General features: G+C 41.3%; 1 protein-coding gene across 1 annotated transcript; it reads left to right on the top strand.

Moving 5' to 3' along the window:
- Positions 1 to 18,826: 18,826 nt before the first annotated feature.
- On the top strand, positions 18,827 to 20,521 carry LOC129091667 (uncharacterized). Its single transcript, XM_054599361.1, has 2 exons — positions 18,827 to 19,096; positions 19,236 to 20,521. The coding sequence occupies exons 1-2, from the start codon at positions 18,887 to 18,889 to the stop codon at positions 19,887 to 19,889; spliced, it is 864 nt and encodes a 287-aa protein (XP_054455336.1). The 5' UTR covers positions 18,827 to 18,886; the 3' UTR covers positions 19,890 to 20,521.
- The last annotated feature ends 596 nt before the right edge of the window (positions 20,522 to 21,117 follow it).

Genomic DNA, 21,117 nt, shown 5'->3' with positions numbered 1-21,117 from the left:
TACTTGAGTAAAAGTATTAAAGTATCTGATATTTGCTGTACTTAAGTATCAAAAGTAATTTTCTGATATTAAATGTACTTAAGTATTGAAAGTAAAAGTACAAGTAAATGCTGTTAATAAAAAAGCAAAGGGTCAGAATTTTGAGAATTATGAGGTTTATTCTTTTAAGTGTTGTGGCCTCCATGACCAAGGACAAGGAGTTGTGTTGAAAATAATTGGGTTGGCTGTGATCCATCCAGGAGCAACAATGTTGAACACAATGGGCAAAGGTTTTGCTCAAGCTGAATCTGCAATTGGGCGACTGCTACCATCATAACTCGAACAAAACATGATCAATACTAAAGCAGCACCGAAAGTAACAACCCAGTCATTACTTGAAACTAGGGCTGCAGGATATATCGGCTATGTACGATATATCGATATAATTTCCAAGGGGATACAAGATTTGACAATATCGTTTATATCGATATATGCGTTAAAATGGTCAGTTTCGCCTCAAGCGTCTGTGTTTGCCTTGGGAGACTGTGAGCGCGACCGCGACCCCTCCCACTCTGTCGTTCCGAACGTGCCGTGTGCAAAGACGCGTCTTTCCCGCCCCCGCCACCCCCTCACAACAAATCAAGCATGGAGGATCCCGATAAAAAAAACGAGACGGCGGAGCGAGACGACATTGTTTCTAAAAGGAGAAACAACGGTTCCATCATATGGAAATGGTTTGGTTTTAAAAAAAAAGATGAGCAGCAGCTGCAGGTCATCTGTAGGGAATGCAACAAAACAGTTGCGTCCAAAAGTGGAAGCACGACCAATTTTTTTCACCATTTGCAGCAGCGGCACAAAGTGCAATACGAGGAATGTGTGAAACTCCGTGGCTGTGCTGCTGCTGCTGCATCACCGACCGCGAAAGCATCTTCTGCGGCTGCCCCAAAACAATGTCTATTGCAAGAATCCTTCACTCGTGGTGAGCCATATGACAAGAAAACCGCAAAGTGGCGTGAGATCACTAAAGCGGTAGCCTACCACATTGCAAAAGACATGGTCCCGGTCGCAACGGTCGCCCAGGATGGTTTCAAAAAGTTGCTCCGAACAATGGACCCAAGGTACAATTTGCCAAATCGAAACTATTTCTCTGAAGAAGTGCTGCCAGAGATGTACACCACTCTCAGGCAAAAGCTGACAGCCCGGCTCGCAACAGTAAAATATTTTGCGGTCACTACCGACATGTGGTCCAGTAGGACCTGCGAGCCGTATATGTCATTGACAGTTCATTTTATCGAGGACTGGAGAATGGAGTCGGCGTGCCTCCAAACCAGCTACTTTCCTCAAGATCACACCGGAGAGCACATCGCTGAAGCCCTGCAGGATGCCCTCTCAAGCTGGAAGCTGGAGGAAAAGCGGCTGGTGGCCATAACCACCGACAACGGGAGCAACGTTGTTAAAGCGGCCCAACTGCTAAAATGGCTGAGGATGCAATGCTTTGGTCACCGACTTCATTTGGCCATTGGTGAGTACAATGGCAAAGTAATAGTTACAGGGAAGAGAAAATGTGTGCATGCTTTAAAACGGTTGTTTGCCATAACAACTTTTTCACACAGTTAAATGGTGTTTGAATTTGACATAAAATCTAAATCACACACCTCCCTCTTAAACACAGGTGATCTTCCTTTTTTAGATAATAAAAATCAAAGAAGAATTACATTTTTTAAATACTTTTATTTTAAATGTTTTCTTTTAAAGAACACGAACACACAACTGAAAAAGTGAATACAAAAACAAAATAAAATAACACGGCGTACTCTACTTAACAGGTTTCTAAGACATTGTTTAAATTAAAAGGTTAAATGAAAAAGTCAATGATTTAAAATATTTAACAATTTTATTTCAGGACATGGCATGGATGATCACCGCATCACAAGGTGCATTGCGCTGTGCAAGAAAATGGTCAGCAGCTTTTCCTATAGCTGGAAACGGAGGAGAGAATTGGCTGAGGTGCAGATTCAGCTGGGTCTACCGACTCACCAGCTCATCACAGAGTCAGCCACACGTTGGGGATCGAGACAGCAGATGATCAGCAGGGTCCTGGAGCAAGAGGCAGCCCTCTCCAAAGTCCTGTTTGCTGACAAGAAGTCGAGACATCTTGTCCTTAACTGGCAGGACGTAGAGGTCCTGCAGGCAGTCCAGAAAGTCCTGAAGCCCCTTCATGACTTCACAGACGCTCTCTCCGGTGAAGAGTATGTCACCCTCTCCTACGTCAGGCCTGTGCTACACCTCTTCAACTCAAGTCTCCTAATATGGGAAGATGATGATAGTGAGCTGTGTAGGTCGATCAAGACCAGAATCTTGGATTACCTTAATGCCAAGTATGCTGACCCAGACACAAGTGACCTTTTGGATATGGCATCACTTGCGGATCCACGTTTCAGGGTCCAATACATCCCAGGTGAAAGAGTTGAGGCACTGAAACACAGAGCTGTGTTGGAGGTGGAGGCCTTGCAGGCTGATTTGGGCGGAGGTAAGCCGGACCCGGCTGGCCCTGTGCCAGAGGAACCAGGAATGCCAACACCATCCACAAAGAAGAAGTCACTGGCCAGCTTCTTCAAGCAGAGCACAGCCACCAACACCAGGCTGACACAGAGGGAGGCGATTGAAAGTGAGCTTACAAGCTACTTACAGTCAGCTATCATCGACCACGACACAGATCCTCTCCAATGGTGGAAGATGCATGCCGATATTTTTCCAGCACTGAGCCTCCTGGCAAAAAAGTACCTTTGCGCACCAGCAACCAGTTCCCCTTCTGAAAGGGTTTTCAGTTGCAGCGGCAACATTGTCAACTGTCACAGGGCATCCCTGAAGCCTGAGGCGGTTGATAGACTAGTTTTCCTTGCACAAAACCTGTAAAATATAGGAGCACTGCAAATGAGAAAAGTTTTTTTGGCCTGTTCTGTTGGTAATTTTGTTCTGTTTACATTCTTGTTCTTTGCACAGCTGTAGGAGAAGAAAAATCTTAACCCTTTTCATTTAATTAAAACTATTTAATATATTTGTTATTTCACACAATGTTAGATGTTGGCACCACTTAATTTGTCAAAGAGATTTAAAGATTTTATTTATTTTGTTAAGAAGCATAAAAACTGTTCTCTTCATGTGTTCATGTGTTCATTCAATGTACCTTTTTTGCACTTGGCACATGTGCCAGCCAGAGTTCCATGTTCCATTCTGGTGAAAATGACTATACAAAATCACATGTTGATATATGTTGCAGTCATACTGATCTGTGTTTTATTAAAAGTGCTTGCAACGTCTCACATGTGGCTTTTGACTTAAAAAAAAACATCTAACCCACTCTATCGAAAATATCGAGATATATATCGTATATCGCCATTCAGCCAAAAAATATCGGGATATCATATTTTGCCCATATCGTGCAGCCCTACTTGAAACTGAAAAATGTCCTGTTCATCTTCAAAAGAAGTTGGTTTTCAAAATTGCGAGAATTCAGTCTTGCTCTTCTTGGGCTGAAGACTAGTCCTGCGATGCTAAATAGCCTTTCACAGGCCGCTGAGGCAGGTAGAGGTGTGTTCAGCTTCACAGACAGCTTGCACACAGCTGGGAAGGATTTCAGCAAGGTCATGTGATCTGCTGAACAGGCCAAGTATCCATCCAGTTGTTTGGTGCTGTCTCGTGCTTGAGACGACTGCAGGGCAGAGAAGAAGTCATCTTCATCAGATGAACTGGACCTGGTGGCATCACCTAGCTGCAGGGAGGGTTCTTCCATGTGCTGCTTGATGTAGTCCATTCCTGAAATATAGTGAGGGTGAAAATATAAATGATAGGATTAATACAACTTTCTAACATGTCATGACCCCAACCTAAGGTTTTGTACTAAATAGTTTGTTTTAATTTGAGGTTTATACATTTAGTTTCATGCACTGTCCATGCATCCATAATTGATTTGTGGATTTGCCAATATTACAAAGAGTCAAAATGTACACCCATACACTTATTTTTCACTATCCCCATGTTGTCTTACCCATTCTGATTGTGGCATCATCCTTTTTTAAGGTGGTGTACATGCTTTCTCTGAAACAGTGAGAGAAAGACATTTTGTAAGCATAACGAGTTTAGCTAGCCCCACTTGCTACACACACTTGCATGCATCTCCAACTCCGACGCGGTTCAGATCCTAATGCTGAAGGCTCCTGTCAATCCTATAGTGTGGTGGCTAGCTAACGTTAAGCTAGCTAACGTTAAGTTAGCTAACGTTAAGCTAGCTAACGTTAAGCTAGCTAACGTTAAGTTAGCTAACGTTAGCTAACTAGTGCTGCAATGATTATAGCTAAGATGACTCAAATCAACAAAATCTCACAACTGTCAGTGTCAACACTTCCTCAGCTCACTAACTCGCTAGCGATCTGTCTACTACACTAATTGTCTCATTTGATTTACGATAGCTAGCCAACGTTACAAGCCTAACATACACCATGTATAGCTAAATTAGAAGATCAGACACCTGCCCCCCCCCTCCAAAGATATACTCCAATCCTGTGGGAAACACTGCTAGATATCTAAACAGGTTTATGCTAATTATGATAACTAAACATTAACGTTGCGGCTCATGGGATTAATCTTAATTTACCTCAATGTGTTTCCTGAGGTTGGATGGGGAGTTTTTGAATGCCAATAGTTCAGTAGCTTTGGGTAAGCATAAGAGGCTCTTCATCCGGTACGATGAATCTTTCACTCCAACAACTGTAATGTAATGTAATGTAACATAAGAAAACATTTCTCGCAAATATGGCCACGGGTGTTGGTCTTCGTCTCCACCGTGGTTTGTTGCGGGAGTAGCAGGTGCTTCCATCATGAAATCAGTCATCGCAGTGTAGTCGCTCGCTAGCTGGCACCCCGGGCATAAAAAACCGGCTTTGAGAGCACGTGTTTGCGATTGCGCATTAACGTGATTAACCAGTGATTTAACTTGCTAGCTAGGACCACTGATTCACTAACCTGCTTGCTTGCAGTCTGTGTTCCACCACAGTCCCGACGTTGGTCTCATGAGTCATTTTTTTTCTAAAGATAGATTTGATTTTGTAACGAGTAACGAAGGTTTCAGGGGAAATGTATCGGAGTCAAAGTATCAGTTTTCTTTGCAAAATGTAGTGAAGTAAAAGTGAAAGTCAACAGAAATATAAATAGTAAAGTAAAGTACAGATATCCAAAAAAACGACTTAAGTAAAGTAACGAAGTATTTCTACTTCGTTACTATACACCACTGCTATAGACCTATATCTAACCTTCCGTTCCTCTCTAAGATCCTTGAGAAAGCAGTAGCAAATCAGCTCTGTGACTTTATGCATAACAATAGTTTATTTGAGGATTTTCAGTCAGGATTTAGAGTGAATCATAGCACAGAGACGGCACTGGTGAAAATTACCAATGACCTAATAGCTTCAGACAAAGGACTTGTCTCTGTACTTGTATTGCTAGACCTTAGTGCTGCATTTGATACCATTGATCACCAAATCCTATTACAGAGATTGGAGCATCTTATAGGCATTAAAGGAACCGCACTTAGCTGGTTTAAGTCGTATTTATCAGACCGATCTCAGTTTGTATATGTAAACAATGAAAGCTCGATGAAAACCAGGGTCAGTCACGGAGTTCCACAGGGGTCTGTTCTTGGACCTATTTTATTTACCTTATATATGCTTCCCTTGGGGAATATTATCAGAAAACACTCAGTAAACTTTCATTGTTATGCAGATGATACCCAGTTATATCTATCAATTAAGCCAGACGAAACTAACCAGTTCTCTAAACTTCAAGCATGTCTTACGGACATAAAAACCTGGATGACCTGTAACTTTTTAATGTTAAACTCTGAAAAAACAGAAGTTATCCTACTAGGCCCAGATCACCTTCGAATTCAATTATCTAACGATATAGTTTCTCTAGATGGCATTGCTCTAGCATCCAGCACTACCGTTAAGAACCTTGGAGTTATCTTTGACCAGGATCTGTCTTTTAACTCTTATATAAAACAGATCTCAAGGACAGCCTTTTTTCATTTACGTAACATTGCGAAAATCAGGCAAATCCTGTCTCAAAGTGATGCAGAAAAACTAGTTCATGCATTTGTTACCTCTAGACTAGAGTACTGTAACTCCTTATTATCAGGCTGCTCTAATAGGTCTCTTAGATCTTTACAGTTGATCCAGAATGCTGCAGCACGTGTTCTAACAAAAACTAAGAAAAGAGATCATATTACTCCAGTATTAGCTTCTCTGCACTGGCTCCCTGTTAAATCAAGAATAGAATTTAAAATTATTTTACTTACCTACAAAGCTCTAACTGGTCAGGCACCGTCTTATCTTAAGGAACTTATAGTTCCATATTACCCAACTAGAGAGCTGCGCTCAATCAATGCAGGGTTACTTGTGGTTCCTAGAGTATATAAAAGTAGGATGGGAGCCAGAGCCTTCAGTTATCAGGCTCCTCTTCTGGAAGAGGAGAAGAGTTTGAGCAAGAAGCATAATCAGCACCTCGAGAGGATGAGAGAACTCCTGAAGGCTGAGAGGGAGAAAACTTACGACCTTGAGGTGCGCCTCAAGGCCGCAGAACTTCAGAAATGCCAGGACCTCGAGAAGTTAAAGAAAGAGTTGGAGTACCAGAGTGAACTTCTGAACAACACCAACGAGACCATGAACCGGACTTTCTCATATCTCCACAACAATCTGCAGGTGAAGGATGCAAGGATTACCCTCCTGCAACATGACAACCAGAAGCTCAAACAGCAGGTGCTCAAACAGCAGGAGTCGTGTGAGGAGGAGGAGGAGGAGGAGGAGGAGGAGGAGGATGAGGAGGAGGATGAGGAGGAGGAGGAAGAGGAGGAAGAGGAGGAGGAGGAGGAAGAGGAGGAGGAAGAGGAGGAGGAGTCTCCACAGGTGAGCTGTGGATGCACCAGTGAGCCGGAGTCCGTGAAGAAGAAGAAGAAGAAAAAGGACACACTGTGGAGAAGATTCACCAAGCTCTTCGTTTGTGGCTCACTCAAAACCAAAGAAGAAGAATGAGGCTGGAGGTTTGTGGCTCACTCAAAACCAAAGAAGAAGAGTGATGGTGGGATTTTACACCGGCAAGAAGAGAAGATGAACAATGAGGCTGGAGGTGAACTTTAAGCTGCATTCTTTGATTCTGCTGAGTCACCACAGGTAAAATAACACCATGAAATCATATTTGAACCAAATGACAAATATGATTCCATACAGACTCAAACAGCACAGTGATTGTGCAGTTTAAAAGCAAAGCAATGAGTTCAAACATGTGTACTGGACTGTTGTGGACCCCCGTTCTCTCTTTAAAGAGCCCCTGATGAGGTTTCTGCCGTTTTCCTTCAGTGAATGAAGGTCTGTGGTAGTTTATCCTCGTCTTCTCAGAGAACCAGGGCCGGGAGCTGGCGTGATGCCAGCAAAATGATAATAATAAATAAATAATGCATACAAAAAATAATAAAAAATATATAATATATATTATGAAAAATATTATACTTTGATTTCTGTCACGTTATTCCTATTTATGTTTTAGCTTCTAAACTTTGATTGCAAAGTTGAAAGCCAACAACAAGAGTCAATTCCTGCTCGTTACATGGCTATTGAGAGAGACTTGTTCATAAAGTATGATTTATGTGTCTGTAAACAAAACCATACATATTAACACATGCAACAGATGAAATGTATTCAAGGCGTCCAATTGATTTACAGCTCATGATTAGGCTTTTAAATCACATGAAATCATGAAAATATCCACAGAGCTCTGAGTTACCAGATTGGCTTGGACCAGTAAATACCTGCTGCACAAACTGTAACTCCCCCCAAATAGGTGTGTGTATATATATATATATATATATATATATATATATATATATATATATATATATATATATATATATATATACATATATATATATATATATACATATATATATATATATACATATATATATATATATATATATATATATATATATATATATATATACATATATATATACATATATATATATATATATATATATATATATATATATATAACCTGTCAGCATACCTGAAACAACTGGTAAAATGGCGTCGCGCGAGTGGCTGCCTCTTACAGCAGCTCCTGCTCACCTGTGAGCTTTTTCCTTTAAATTGTGTTTTTTTTGTTACTTTCTTTTACTTATTTAATTTTTGTAAACATTTTTGCACTATGGCAGCGAGACACGTAGAGTTTCACATGGTCTACCTGCTGTTTTCTGCACTTTTCACCTCCGTGCCCGGAGTCCAACCCGCCGCCATGGCCCCCTTTGTTTACAGCTGGGGTCAGCTGTTAGCGCTCCGGGACACGGCGTTGCTGCTGCCGGAGGAGAGACCCGAGGTTCCCCGTGAGCTGAGGAGGAGGAGACGGGGATGCCGTGCTGGGGCAGAACGTCGAGCCAGGAGGAGACGTTTTAAACCCGTCCTCCCCTCCATCATCATGGGAAACGTGAGGTCTCTCCCCAACAAGATGGACGAGTGCTGATTTTTCCCAGCCTCACCTGCTGTGTCCTGTCTGTCAGGAAGTTAGGGATCTCCGGACAGGTGGGGGCTGGCACAGTGAGCTGGGAGAATTTGGAACGGAGTGTTACTGGGATAATGGTGTTGAACGCCGAGAAACAGAACCCTTGCGTATGTCCCTGGGGAGTCGAGGTGTTGCAGCAAGTAGTGCAGTGCCATGTTGACTGCATCATCCACCGATCTGTTTTATATATACCCGGTATGCAAACTCTCATCACAGGCCCCCTACCTCCAGCAGGGGGCCTGTGATGGCCTTCAGGTGGGTCGACACCAGATTCCACCTCCCCTCGTTTTGCCCTATAGCGCCGTTTCGCGGCATGCTCGGAGGAGTTGGAAGCCCAACAGATGTGGTGTGTTGTCCGGGATGTGCTCACCGAGCCAGGTTTTAGTGAAGCACAGGGCGGCGGATCTGCTAAAGTTCGTGTTTGCTCTGTTGAGGAGCAGCAGCTCATCCATCTTGTTGGCCAAAGAGCGGACATTCGCCAGATGGATTGACGGGAGCGCAGTTCGGAATCCCCGCTGCCGCAGTTTAACGAGCGCTCCTGCTCGTTTCTCCCGTCGGCGTCTCCGACAAATCCCATAGAGAGCAGCTGCTCCTCCAACTAAAATCTCTGTGAAACTTTCCGGTTCAATGAAAAACGGCGAGAAAGTTTGGCCGGTGGATTGTCGGAAGTTTAAGAGTTCTTCTCTGCTAAATGTGATCAGAGAAGGATAGCTGCAGACTAGACAAATAAACAAAAACAGAGAAAGTACTAGAGAGCGCAGTACCGAAGCTGCCATCCGCAGCGCCATCTTGATAGTATATTAATACATGAAACATTTATCAAGATGAACAAACATCAAAATTCACACCAGTTATTTATTTGACCTAATGTGACCACATTTAAAACACATAAATCCTTCCCGAAGGGTAGGGTACTCCAACGTCTCAGTAGCTGTGACAAAGTCATTAAGATGTGTGGCACTGGGTGTTTGAGAAGACAGGGAATTATTAGCCCCCCCTCTATTTTTTTGAATTCGTTAAAGTCTAAGGTCTTAGAAACATATACTATTTCTCTGTTACTTACCTGTATTATTCTGTCATTGATTGTTTGACTGAGATGTGTGGCGTTTCTATTTCTGCTAAGCCCAGCATTGTCAGCAGAGGGCGCTCTCTGTATCATACTGAGCATCAGCAGCTCACGCCAGTAGAGCAGAAGAAAGCCGTCAGTACGTGATGAGCGAAGTGTAAACGGAACAGAGAGCGCTTCTGACCTGATTTGTATTTTTTAGGGCTTGGCAAGTTAACGCGTTATTATCGCGTTAACGCATTAATTAATTAAAGCCGACAATTATTTTATCGCGCATTAACGCAACGCGTACGTATGAGCCTCCCTCAAGACGCACCATCACAAGAACAATACACGAGTTGTATGAAAAGGAGAGGACTACAAAAAGCGACGGCGTTATAACAAAAAAAGAAAACAGATTTATAAATGTTAACTTGCTGTTGCTCGGAAGGTGCCTGTTATAATGTTATGATCGTGGCTCTGGACTCTGAGGGTAACTTGTTTTTCTATAACAAACTAGATAAAACGTTAATGCCCTGGCAGTGGCAAATAGCTTTGGTTTTATATTTGATTTGATTACATTAATAATGAATTAATTAAGTTGAGATTTACAATAAATATTGCTACTGTGTAAAGGGAATAGGCCTACTGCTGTTAAAAAGCACCTTATTTGTTTAAAGTGTTTGCAAACCAAATGTTATTTCACTTTTGTTCATATAGCATTACTTTTAAAATAAAAGTGCGCAATACATTCATCATTTAATTTTGCGCATAACAATGCGCAGAAAATCATGCAATTAACGCGATTAAAAATTGTAATCGTTGACCAGCACTAGTATTTTTAGATATTTACAAGTAAACTGACTTTAAACATAAAAATGTTGATATAAAATATGTATTATTAATATATATACATTAATATGTAGATGGGCTCAGAAACTGTTGACTGTGTGCAATATGGCTGAACTGAGGGAATGTTTATAGCAACATAGTTAAGGAATGAGCCAGTGTCAGGCTGAAGAGCTAATTACATGTACTGCTAATTGAATGTTAATCGCTGCTAGCATGCTAACGTATTAGCTTATGTTATTAATACCACATGCTATCCCTCCAAAGTCACTGGGTCAGATGAAATCTTTTCAGGTATATCTTTTACAAAATAAGAGTTCAGTCAGTATTCACTGTTGATGTTGCTTTATTGTAATTTCTGTGAGAAATCCTGTGAAAAGAGAATTTAGACTAGTATGGAAAGTAATGTGTGTTCATGGCATTCTATACGAGTTGGCAATGATAGTGAAATGTTTGTTATGATGAGTATTTTCTTATGGTGTAAAGGAACACGCCAGTAGAGCAGAAGAAAGCCGTCAGTACATGATGAGCAAAGTGTAAACGGAACAGAGGCTTCTGATTTGTATTTTTATATATTTACAGGAAATTAAATGTGTTGCATCAGAGTGAGCTTCGTGTCATTCTTGGTCCTGTAACAGATGCATCATCTGGGCACCATGAATGTCGGTAGAAAATGTTGTGCCAATCTATCAAGTAGATATTTCGGTTCTTCACAGGATAAGTGAAAACTTTAACCTGTTAGTGGCGCTATGTGGAAAGTCAGGGGTTCACCAAAGTTGGTAGGATTTATCCTCTGGGGACCATGTGCATCTGTACTAAACTTGTGGCAATCCATCCAATAGTTATGCAATATTTCATTTTCTGAATATGACTAAGCATTTCTTTCTTCATTGATATCAAACCACAGTGCCACTTGCTCTATGTCATATTGCATTTGATATAAAATGTTACTTGGTGATTCAGACATGATGACTTGAGTCACTTTCACTGAAATTATATGGGATCATTTGCAAACGCTTACAGGTTGCGTCAGAGAAAGGTTTTGCCATTCAGAGCAAAACTTTTCAACTGGAGAAAAGTGATTTGACATTTCAGTCCCAGTCGTCATATCACAAAAATGAATAGCTGCATGGAGCGATAATGCACCATGTTCCTGATTGACCTGAGGTGCAACTGCATCATTCAGACAAGAGGACAGCTTAACTGAACCCTCAATCAAACCAAGCTTCAAGCTACGAGTCAAAAGAAATCAGCTGTACTCTGTAATGTATTCCATTTCATCGCTTATCCGTCCCCAGAGATTTCTCACTGCGTATAACAGAAAGCCTGAAGAGGGACGATAATGCCTTTTGCTTCAATTTGAAGTTCTCAGTCCAAACATAAATTATTTTGGGGGCATTTGGGACGCTGAGCTCAGTCCTTTAGTGTGTCAAACCAGCTGAAAGCCCCACCACTGTTCTCGCGTTGATTTTATGGCCAGACCGACTACATTGCCCCTTGTTCTCACTGACAAAGAAGTTAAAAGAAAAAGAGCAGCTTAGCACTTCTCCCAACTCAATATCAGTGTAGAGTTATGATGATAAAGCTAGTCTGAACTTCCAGTTACATTCTATGTATTATGTAGATGAGGCAGGGATTTATTAATCCAGACAGAGAAGCAACTGTCCCAGAATAGACAAGTTGCAACAAAACCCTAGCTGACTGAAACGTCTTATATAAGCACATATAAGACTTTAAGACCTTATTTAAGGGGTATAACATTTTTGGAAACAGCATAGTATTGGTTATTGATTTGTTTTGGTACATTTTCTGCTTTGGACAAAAAAAAGCATAATGATACAAAGTACAAGAACTGCTTTTCATTTGACTCCGCGGCGCCATTGACTCGATGTTCTTTGGCTCTGCCTTTCAAAGCCATATAACCATCCAATTTGAACCTTAGATGTTCGTTGCCCCGTTTCGATCAGGTCACAGGTGATCCGATCGAACGGGGACCAATTGTTAACAGCTGAAACTCTTTCCTGATAGTTTGATCTGTAGTCTAAAGGCCGATCAGAAGAGCCCGACCATTTTTGCACACAAATCGACCCTGCCACCGCGGAGCTCACCACAATGCTTCCTGTCTCAACCGCTCTATCACTCAACATGTTTAATTCACATATAGACCGTGAATTTACCGGCATATACCGGCATGCGTAAACGGAGGCCAGGCCTGTTATTTCCATGCCATACGTGTTATTTTCCACATGCATCAAGGGCATCAGTCAGCTCTTCCATTTCAGTAAACAGGAGTGATTCCTTTGGGAAATAAGTCCAGTAACATGAGCCAGCTAACAAAATAAAGAAAGGTAGAGCCAGAACACAAATGTCTCTACTGGCTTCCAGTCTGATTCATAGGCTGAAAGTGACTGGGACACAGAGACTCATCCATACCTCCACAGTGTATTCACAATGCACATCACAGATGGTCTCTCAATACCAGACTCCATCTGGTAAACTGAGTTGTCACTATGAGATTAAAGTCTGGAAAAGATCCCATGAGGATCAGTTGAGCCTGGTCAGATATGAAGTTCTCAACCTAAGGGGCTAGTGTTGATGTCTGAGTGAAGGACAAAATTGCGGATCCTCTGCTTTGAAGCCTTCTAAGAAAATGATACATGTGGCTTTGCCAGACCATAATAAGCCTTTCTCAATACAGAGTGCACCATATCCAAAGTCACCTACTTGGGAGTTTGAATTTGGCAAGATGAATGGGACAAAGCAGGAAAAAGAAACGGGGGGCAGCAATTGGGATACCAGCAGTGTTGCTGACAGCAGCAGCTCCGCCAGCAGCTTGCCATTACATTTCAACACAACTGTACTGTTGTTTGACAAATGAATCACAACTGAAAGATCCATTTTCAACCACCTTGACCCCGTTAAAGTGTATGAATCTATTGGACCAGCAAAAACAGTAGCTTTCAACTCTTGCAGTGAGACCAGCATTAATCTTCCAAGAAAGTTACATCAACATGACTGAAACTTCTGTCTAGAAATCTCCGAAAGGATTGGAGCAACTTTTCCAGGAAGCATTATATTGATGAATGGATGATAAATGGTTCTTTTTTTAGTGGTGCTCTCTGAACGTCCATGAGTGGAGCCATCAGTCGCGAAAAGTCTGGAAACTAACATGTTGTCTATAAAATCATTGCACTTTTTTTGCTGCATCATTGTAAGAAAAGAGTAAGGACAACAGCAAGGCAAGCTGTGAACTTTTAAAGTCTTGTCTTAAAATTACTAAATAGTACTGAACATTTTAATAATGCTTTTCTCATAATTGAGTTGTATTGAAGAAAAAAACATCAATAATCATGCCTATTTATAGAATATGATGATATCTATAGATAAGACAAAGTATGAACCAAAAGCTAAATAAAATACCGAAGTCGACCCCTACCCCCAAGATGTTGATGTTGTCATTATCAGCACTTGGCTACTTACAATGCAGTATGCGAAAAACAGTACTATATTTCCTCATAGAAATGGGGCAGGGAAAAAGTAAAGCGAAACAAGAATTTCAAAGCTGAATTTTACTTTTAACTTCGCACATTATGAATCCATAAAATAGGCCTGCACTCTATCTGACCTTTGACTCTGTGCACTGACCAACACTCAATCTAATCAGTAAGTAGAGATATCCCTGAAACTTCTATCATAGCCTGAAAACTCAACTCTTACAGTCACAGTAAATGCCAAATTTATTTTACACAAAGTCTCTCCTTGATTGCTCTTAAGAAATACCTATAGAAAGTAATTTAGTAAAGTTCCTGCGTTTTAACACATTGATTTACAGTGGACATAATAAGGATTTTTAGGTTTTAAGGATTTTAAGGACACTAACAGCATGGCTCTAGAGTTCGCCAACGTTGGTAAATATTGAAACTACTTTAAACAATGAAGGTTTTCCTACAAACCTGGATGAATCCTGCAGACTTTGGTGATCCTCTTACATCATGGCTACACTTGTTTTTTAAATGCTACTTTTGGGATCGGATGCATCATAACTGAACTCCGCTGTGTCCGCATATGTGTGTCTGCACTTGACGCTTCAATGTGACCTGCCTGATTGGATAGTGATCGGATATATTTCATGGTCAAAAGAGCGCCCCGGTAAATTCTTAACAATAAAATCCCCCTATTATTTTTTCTTCTAGCTCTTCCTCCATCCAGTATTAGTAAACTTGTTTTTATGGCAAAAATAGCCGGTAACAAATCTACACTAATTTGGTGATTAACAAATTCTAAAAGCTTATTTTGAAAACAAAAATACTGTGCTCCAGCCCTAGTTTTCCTCCTCTTTTCCCTTTTCTCCTGTGTGGCGGGGAAGATGATGGGAGACCTACACTTGATAAATTGTCTGGATTGTGTCCACACACTGTCCACACCTCACTGAGATCCAAACTCAATGTGAGCCAGGCCACTTGGGCATGTGGTTTGTGGTCTGATTCATATGTGTGCAAAAATCTGATCTTGGAGCGTACATACTTGACAGTTGACTTGTCGTGGTTTCGATTCTAAACCAAAAATCAATCAAAATGAGCCTTCGACCTTGACCTACAAAGTCAAAAGAAGGATCGTTGTTCACACAGCATTTTTTTTTTTCTGCACATTTGCCTACTTAAGAGCATCTGATGAAAAAAGACCTATAGTTTGTAGGTTTGCAACAGATTTAGAGCAACCAGTTGAGCCCCCCAACCCCAGGAGAGAAAACAGTGCTCAGAGAACTTGTTTATAGAGGTCCACATAAAATCGCTGGTGTGCCTACATTGCTTTGTACAGGAAAGCATGTGGGTGGACAAAGGGACTTCATGGTGCATTCATGTTGTGACAGTTTAACTGAGATGTGGTTTTGTCAGGGGTGCCAGCCAGGTTTCTCTCCTGGCATTTAAGATGCGTCAGTCCCAGTTGCTTTTTATGTTAATAATTTTATCCTTTTCTCTTTTTATATACCCAACAACCATCACAAAGGCTGTACATTTAGTTTATATGTACACCCCACACATTGAATGACCCAATTTTACCCGAACAAGAACACAAACACACCAGTTTGGAGAATTTCACAACAGCATTATATTTGAGTTTTTCACACACAAAACAAGAACCCTCGAAAAAACCCACAGTCCCCAAAACCCACACACAAAACCAATCAAACACAAAACAAATGCACTCACGAAGTCAGTCTGTCAGTCAGTCAGTCAGATCCAGTCCGGGTTTTCGTCATTCAGTCTGATCCAGTCCGGGTGTTCGTCAGTCAGTCTGATCCAGTCCGGGTTTTCGCGGTGGTCTCCAGCTGGTCGGGGACAGAAGGCTGAGTCGTTGACCGGCACAGGCAAGGCAGGGAAGTCCAGACAGGCAGGGTCGGCAACGGGAAGTCAGTCCACAGGGAATTGCTGGAAGGTCTAGCATGAATACAAAAAAACGATCTGGCTCTGGTGGTCTCCTCTAGATGCGCTATCTCTCCTGTCATCTCTCTCGAGGTCCTGCTACCTGAATGACAGCTATACCTTCAGGCAGTCCAGGTTTGAATTGCCGCGTAAATCTCAGCGAATCAGTGCGTAGAGTCCACAAAAGTGGGTGTTTCCCGGTGTAACCGGTGGTGAGATCTGGTATTACATCCAGGTTGTCACAATGTGTACCTCCTAAACTAAGAGAAACTCAAGCTGTTGTTGTAAAGTACAGTCCTGTGCATCTTTCCTTTTGTTTTTAACAGTTTGTTCCCAATTGACTGGTGAAATAGTTTATTGTTATTACATATTTAAAACAATATTAGGCCTTGGTGTGGTACATTAATAAAAATCACACTGGATGGCATTTGGCCTCTCCTTTTAAAGAAGAATTGACTGAAGTAAATGGCAATTGTCAGGGTGAAAAACCAATGATCTGCTGATCTTTAACAATCAAGACTTTAAATTAAAACCCCATCAAATCCTGACCTTAAAGTTGAAAGTCAAAACAAATAGTGGATATGGAGAATCCACTAATTATACGTCCTGGTAGAATGGGATGACAAAAGTGCAATTGGAAAGTGTGTCCATGGCCTGAGTGAACCATGAGGGTTCCGGTTTGTGTTTTTAATGTAATGTCAAGACAGCTGTCATATAGAGTTCTATGACACTTAAGAAAGTCATTCAATTTCCCCTCTATATGAAATGTAATACGTTTGGTGATGCTTTAACTTTTACCTGAGCTCCATCATCAGGCCAAAACTTGAATTCGTCCAATACTTTGGTTTATGTCCAAATACCTTCAGAACTATGGCACTCCATTAGAATTAACAAATGTTAGCATGCTAACACTCTAAACATATTCAACATTACCTACCTAATCTCAGGATGTTAGCATTGTGAGCACGACACAATATGAACGTGTTAGCATGCTGACATCAGCATTTAGCTTGAAGCATCAGCTGTGCCTGAGTACAGTCCAACAGGGCTGCTAGCATGGCTGTAGACTGTTGGTTCTGTTTGACACAGATCTCTACATCGTGATCTGAGTTAAGCACATTGATTGCCTAAATATTCACTCCCTTCAGGCCAATATTCAGGAGAGGCACCTTTGGCGGCAGTTACACCTTTGAATTTATGTGAATTGATCTGTATCAGCCTTGCACATCTGAACACTGAATTTTTTTTCCCCATTCTTGAATTCTTTAGTGGGTTAAACTTAACACCCAACTCTGTTTTTGGCACAATTCAACAAAATTCAAACAAAAGGGTCACACTTTGATTGAGTTTTGAAGGATTTATCACAACGCTGGACTGCCAGACTGCACTGTATGTAAGGAGACACTATATTTTCATGTTTTCAGTTGTATACCCTGCCATCAAATGATCCTGTTTTTAATGACAGGTCGTCCTTTTTCAAGAGACAAAAATACAACAGTCAAACATATTGATATATACATTATATTATAAGTTATATTCATGCAACTTTTCATAGCACTAGCAGTCAGTGAACATCCCTCAAGTCCAGCCACAAATTCTGAAATAGACTGAGGTCTGGACTCTAACTTGGTCACAACTCTGCACATTACCATCGATTCTTTAAAGCCATTCATGTGAAGCTTAAGCTTTATGTGCAGTGCTGTCCTCCCAAGTTTTTCAGTCGCTAACAAGCGTTTTTCTAAACAGTAGTCACATTTTCAAAACTCTAAACACGATTAGCAAACATCGGTCCTTTGTGGCCATACCATTCACACATTTCATGTTGTTTTCACACAATATGCAGTCAGTGAACACATTTATATAATGCTTACATTTTCTTAACAGACAAGCTATACCTCCAAACAAAATTATGGATTGTTTTTGTATTATTTACAAATGTTAACACACAACATCCCACAATTGCAAACACAATATTCCAAACCTTAGATACAGTATAAAAACCTCTGCTTCTGTAATACAGTAATATCAGTTCTAAAACAATATATCTCAGCTGATAATAAACAAACAATTGAATAATTGACACACAGCTGATGTATGTTGGGTATATTGGGTCAACCACAGCTGATTCCACTCTGGCTTAGAATCAATGGCATTACTAAAAGGAGGACTTTGAGGAGTGATGTTTTTGGAAACAGAAACCGAAAAAGATGTCTGGACGAGGAAGAGTTAGAGCAAGGGGCCCAGGGAGAAGAGCAGGCCCAGTGAGAGTGTAGTAGTGAGAGGAGCAGGAGTAGTGAGAGGAGCAGGAGTAGTAGTGAGAGGAGCAGGAGTAGAGCAGGAGTAGTGAGAGGAGCAGGAGTGAGAGGAGCAGGAGTGTGAGAGGAGCAGGAGTAGTGAGAGGAGCAGGAGTAGTGAGAGGAGCAGGAGTAGTGAGAGGAGCAGGAGTAGTGAGAGGAGCAGGAGTAGTGAGAGGAGCAGGAGAGAGCAGGAGTAGTGAGAGGAGCAGGAGTAGTGAGAGGAGCAGGAGTAGTGAGAGGAGCAGGAGTAGTAGAGAGGAGCAGGAGTAGAGAGGAGCAGGAGGGTCCAGGGAGAAGAGCAGGCCTAAGGAGAGGGCAAGGTAGAGGTATAAGAATGCGTGGTGGTGGCATTCTAAGGGCTACAAGGGCAGTGGTGAGTGATGGAATTCGTGCCACTATCATTGACCATGTGATAAACCACGGTCTTTCACTAAGGGAGGCTGGTGAAAGAGTACAGCCCAATTTGGGGCGGTCAACGGTTGCGTCAATTATACGCATCTTTCAACAAACCAACAGGTAAGTTTGCATTTTACATGGATTGTTTCTATTCTCACTTGACATGTCAATGAGGCCATACAGTAATGCATATGTTGATTTTTTTGTCCCTCAAAAGAATGCAACGTCTTCCTCCCTCTGGGGGAAGAGGTAAGCTCCTTAATCATCAACAAGAGCTTGCCATAGTAGATATGGTTGTTGCAAATAACGCAATTAAACTGCATGAGATTCAAAGCAGAATTTTGGAGGACCAAGAGATATTTCACAATATCAATAGCATCAGCCTCGCAACCATTACGCGGACATTGTCCAAACACAGAGTGCGGATGAAACAGCTCTACACTGTTCCCTTTGAGAGGAACAGTGAGCGAGTCAAGGTGCTACGACAACAATATGTCCAGGTATAGTGTGTATATTCAATTCAATGTACAGTTCTATAAGCTTTGCACTTTTCAAGTAGGTAACCTACTCAGTAATAGGTTACAGTACTGTATGGTATATAGTACTATAATGGCATGATTTACATAAATTTTGTTTCAGAGAGTTATGGAATTGGAGGCCAACCAGGCCCCTCATGAATTCGTATACGTGGATGAGGCAGGATTTAATCTGGCCAAAAGGCGTCGACGTGGAAGAAATGTCATTGGAAAAAGGGCCACAGTTGATGTTCCTGGACAGAGAGGGGCAAATATCACTATGTGTGCGGCAATTTCAAATGCAGGATCACTCCTCCACAAATGTCAGGTTGGACCTTACAACACCGAGCGCCTCCTTGCTTTTCTCGATGATCTCCACCAGCGCCTGGTTCCAGAGCAGGATCAGGAGGGTGAAAACAGGAGGACCTTCGTTATCACCTGGGACAACGTGGCCTTCCATCACTCACAAGCAGTTACAGCATGGTTTGAGGTCCACCCAAGACTGATTCGTCTATTTCTTCCACCCTATTCACCTTTCCTCAACCCCATAGAGGAGTTCTTTTCTACATGGAGGTGGAAAGTCTATGACCATCAGCCACATGACCAGTTGTCCCTCCTTGAAGCCATGGATGCTGGCTGCAGGGACATCACAGTTGATGATTGTCAAGGGTGGATCAGGCATTCCAAGCGGTTTTATCCAAGGTGTATCGCCTTGGATAACATCAGATGCGATGTGGATGAAAACTTGTGGCCTAACCCTGAAGATCGCAGGGATTAGATAAAGGAATTTTGTGCTTTTTTTTAGTTCTCCCTTTTTACTGGGCTTTTTGCTGTTGCTTTTTTGTTCATGGATATTTTGTTAACTTTAAACAATACTGTAAAACGTTTTCTGTTGTATCATACTGTAAACAGTATTTCTACTATACCTCCTGTAGTAAACAGTAAAGAAAAAAAAACTGATTCGCTTTTTACTGGAATGCTTTTGAATGTGAACATTACATGTGGATATACAGTACAGTTCCCAACCAAAAAATTTGGCGTAAAAAACAGTGGATTGCATGTTTTGCATGCAAATACCTGTAAAACTGAAACATAAAAGTCTATGCAGTTTTTGTAATGTCCACAATAGCCAGTATTTTGAAACCTGGTGTACTTTGATTGGCTGCATGTTCCTTGTGAAGTGAAAACAAGAGTTATTCTTTGAAAGAATAATTTCATTTTGAGTCAGATGTCCAGTGTTTTGGTAAAGTTAGTGTGTGCAGAGAAAGATGTCTTCTATTTTGAAATGAAGAGTTAGTATATAGTTAACAAAATGTGCTTTTGAGAAGAAAATGATCTATTTGGCCAATTGTGTTTTGTAGGTGTAAGTCTGTGTTAAGAGTTTAGAAAAAGTATTTTAAGTATAGGTAAGCGCTCGTTAGCGATGGAAACAATCCAAATCTGCTCCTATCCCAAAACATGGCTGAAACAATTCCTCAAGGTTCTTTGTCGTCCCCCGAGTTAATTAATCAATGGATTAGGGTAGAATACTCAATAATCGAATACTTGATTACTAAAATAATTGATAGCTGGTGCACTTAAGGATAATTTGATAATCCTGGGGATAATTGGTGCAGTCATTCAGGGAGTGTAAGCCCGCCAGAGAGGAGGCCCTATGGTTTACGCTGGCTGAATTCGAGTTGCTACAGCCGCAACTGTCTGTCGTCAAAGCTGGCCTTGCTGACGGTGAAAGGCTAAAATTTGTCACAGTTTGTGCTCAAGTGGATAGTGAGAAACAAACTGTGTATAGCGGATGTGTCTGGAAAGATAAAGGGAACCCTAATATGGGTATACACTGATTTTTGGATTCACTCAATGTAAAAAAGAGCATTGCAGTTAGAGTGAAAGTAGCAAATTGAAATCCTCAAATGTCTTATTTACCTGTGGTAGATTGTACGTAGTTGCGAGCAGAGGAAGTGGTGGTCAGTTAGTAGAAAGCACCTGCTCTGAGAAAGTAAAAGAATTTA

This window comes from Anoplopoma fimbria, chromosome 5 (genome assembly GCF_027596085.1).
Source record: "Anoplopoma fimbria isolate UVic2021 breed Golden Eagle Sablefish chromosome 5, Afim_UVic_2022, whole genome shotgun sequence".
Classification (NCBI taxonomy): domain Eukaryota; kingdom Metazoa; phylum Chordata; class Actinopteri; order Perciformes; family Anoplopomatidae; genus Anoplopoma; species Anoplopoma fimbria.
The sequence above is the reverse complement of the archived record's forward strand: the minus strand, read 5'-3'. Positions and strand labels throughout refer to the sequence as shown.

Excerpts from the sequence above, each read along its gene's own strand:
- LOC129091667 (XM_054599361.1), top strand. The coding sequence starts at position 18,887 with ATGGTTGTTGCAAATAACGCAATTAAACTGCATGAGATTCAAAGCAGA. Across the intron at positions 19,097-19,235 it reads TACGACAACAATATGTCCAG|AGAGTTATGGAATTGGAGGC; the intron begins GTATAGTGTGTA and ends ATTTTGTTTCAG.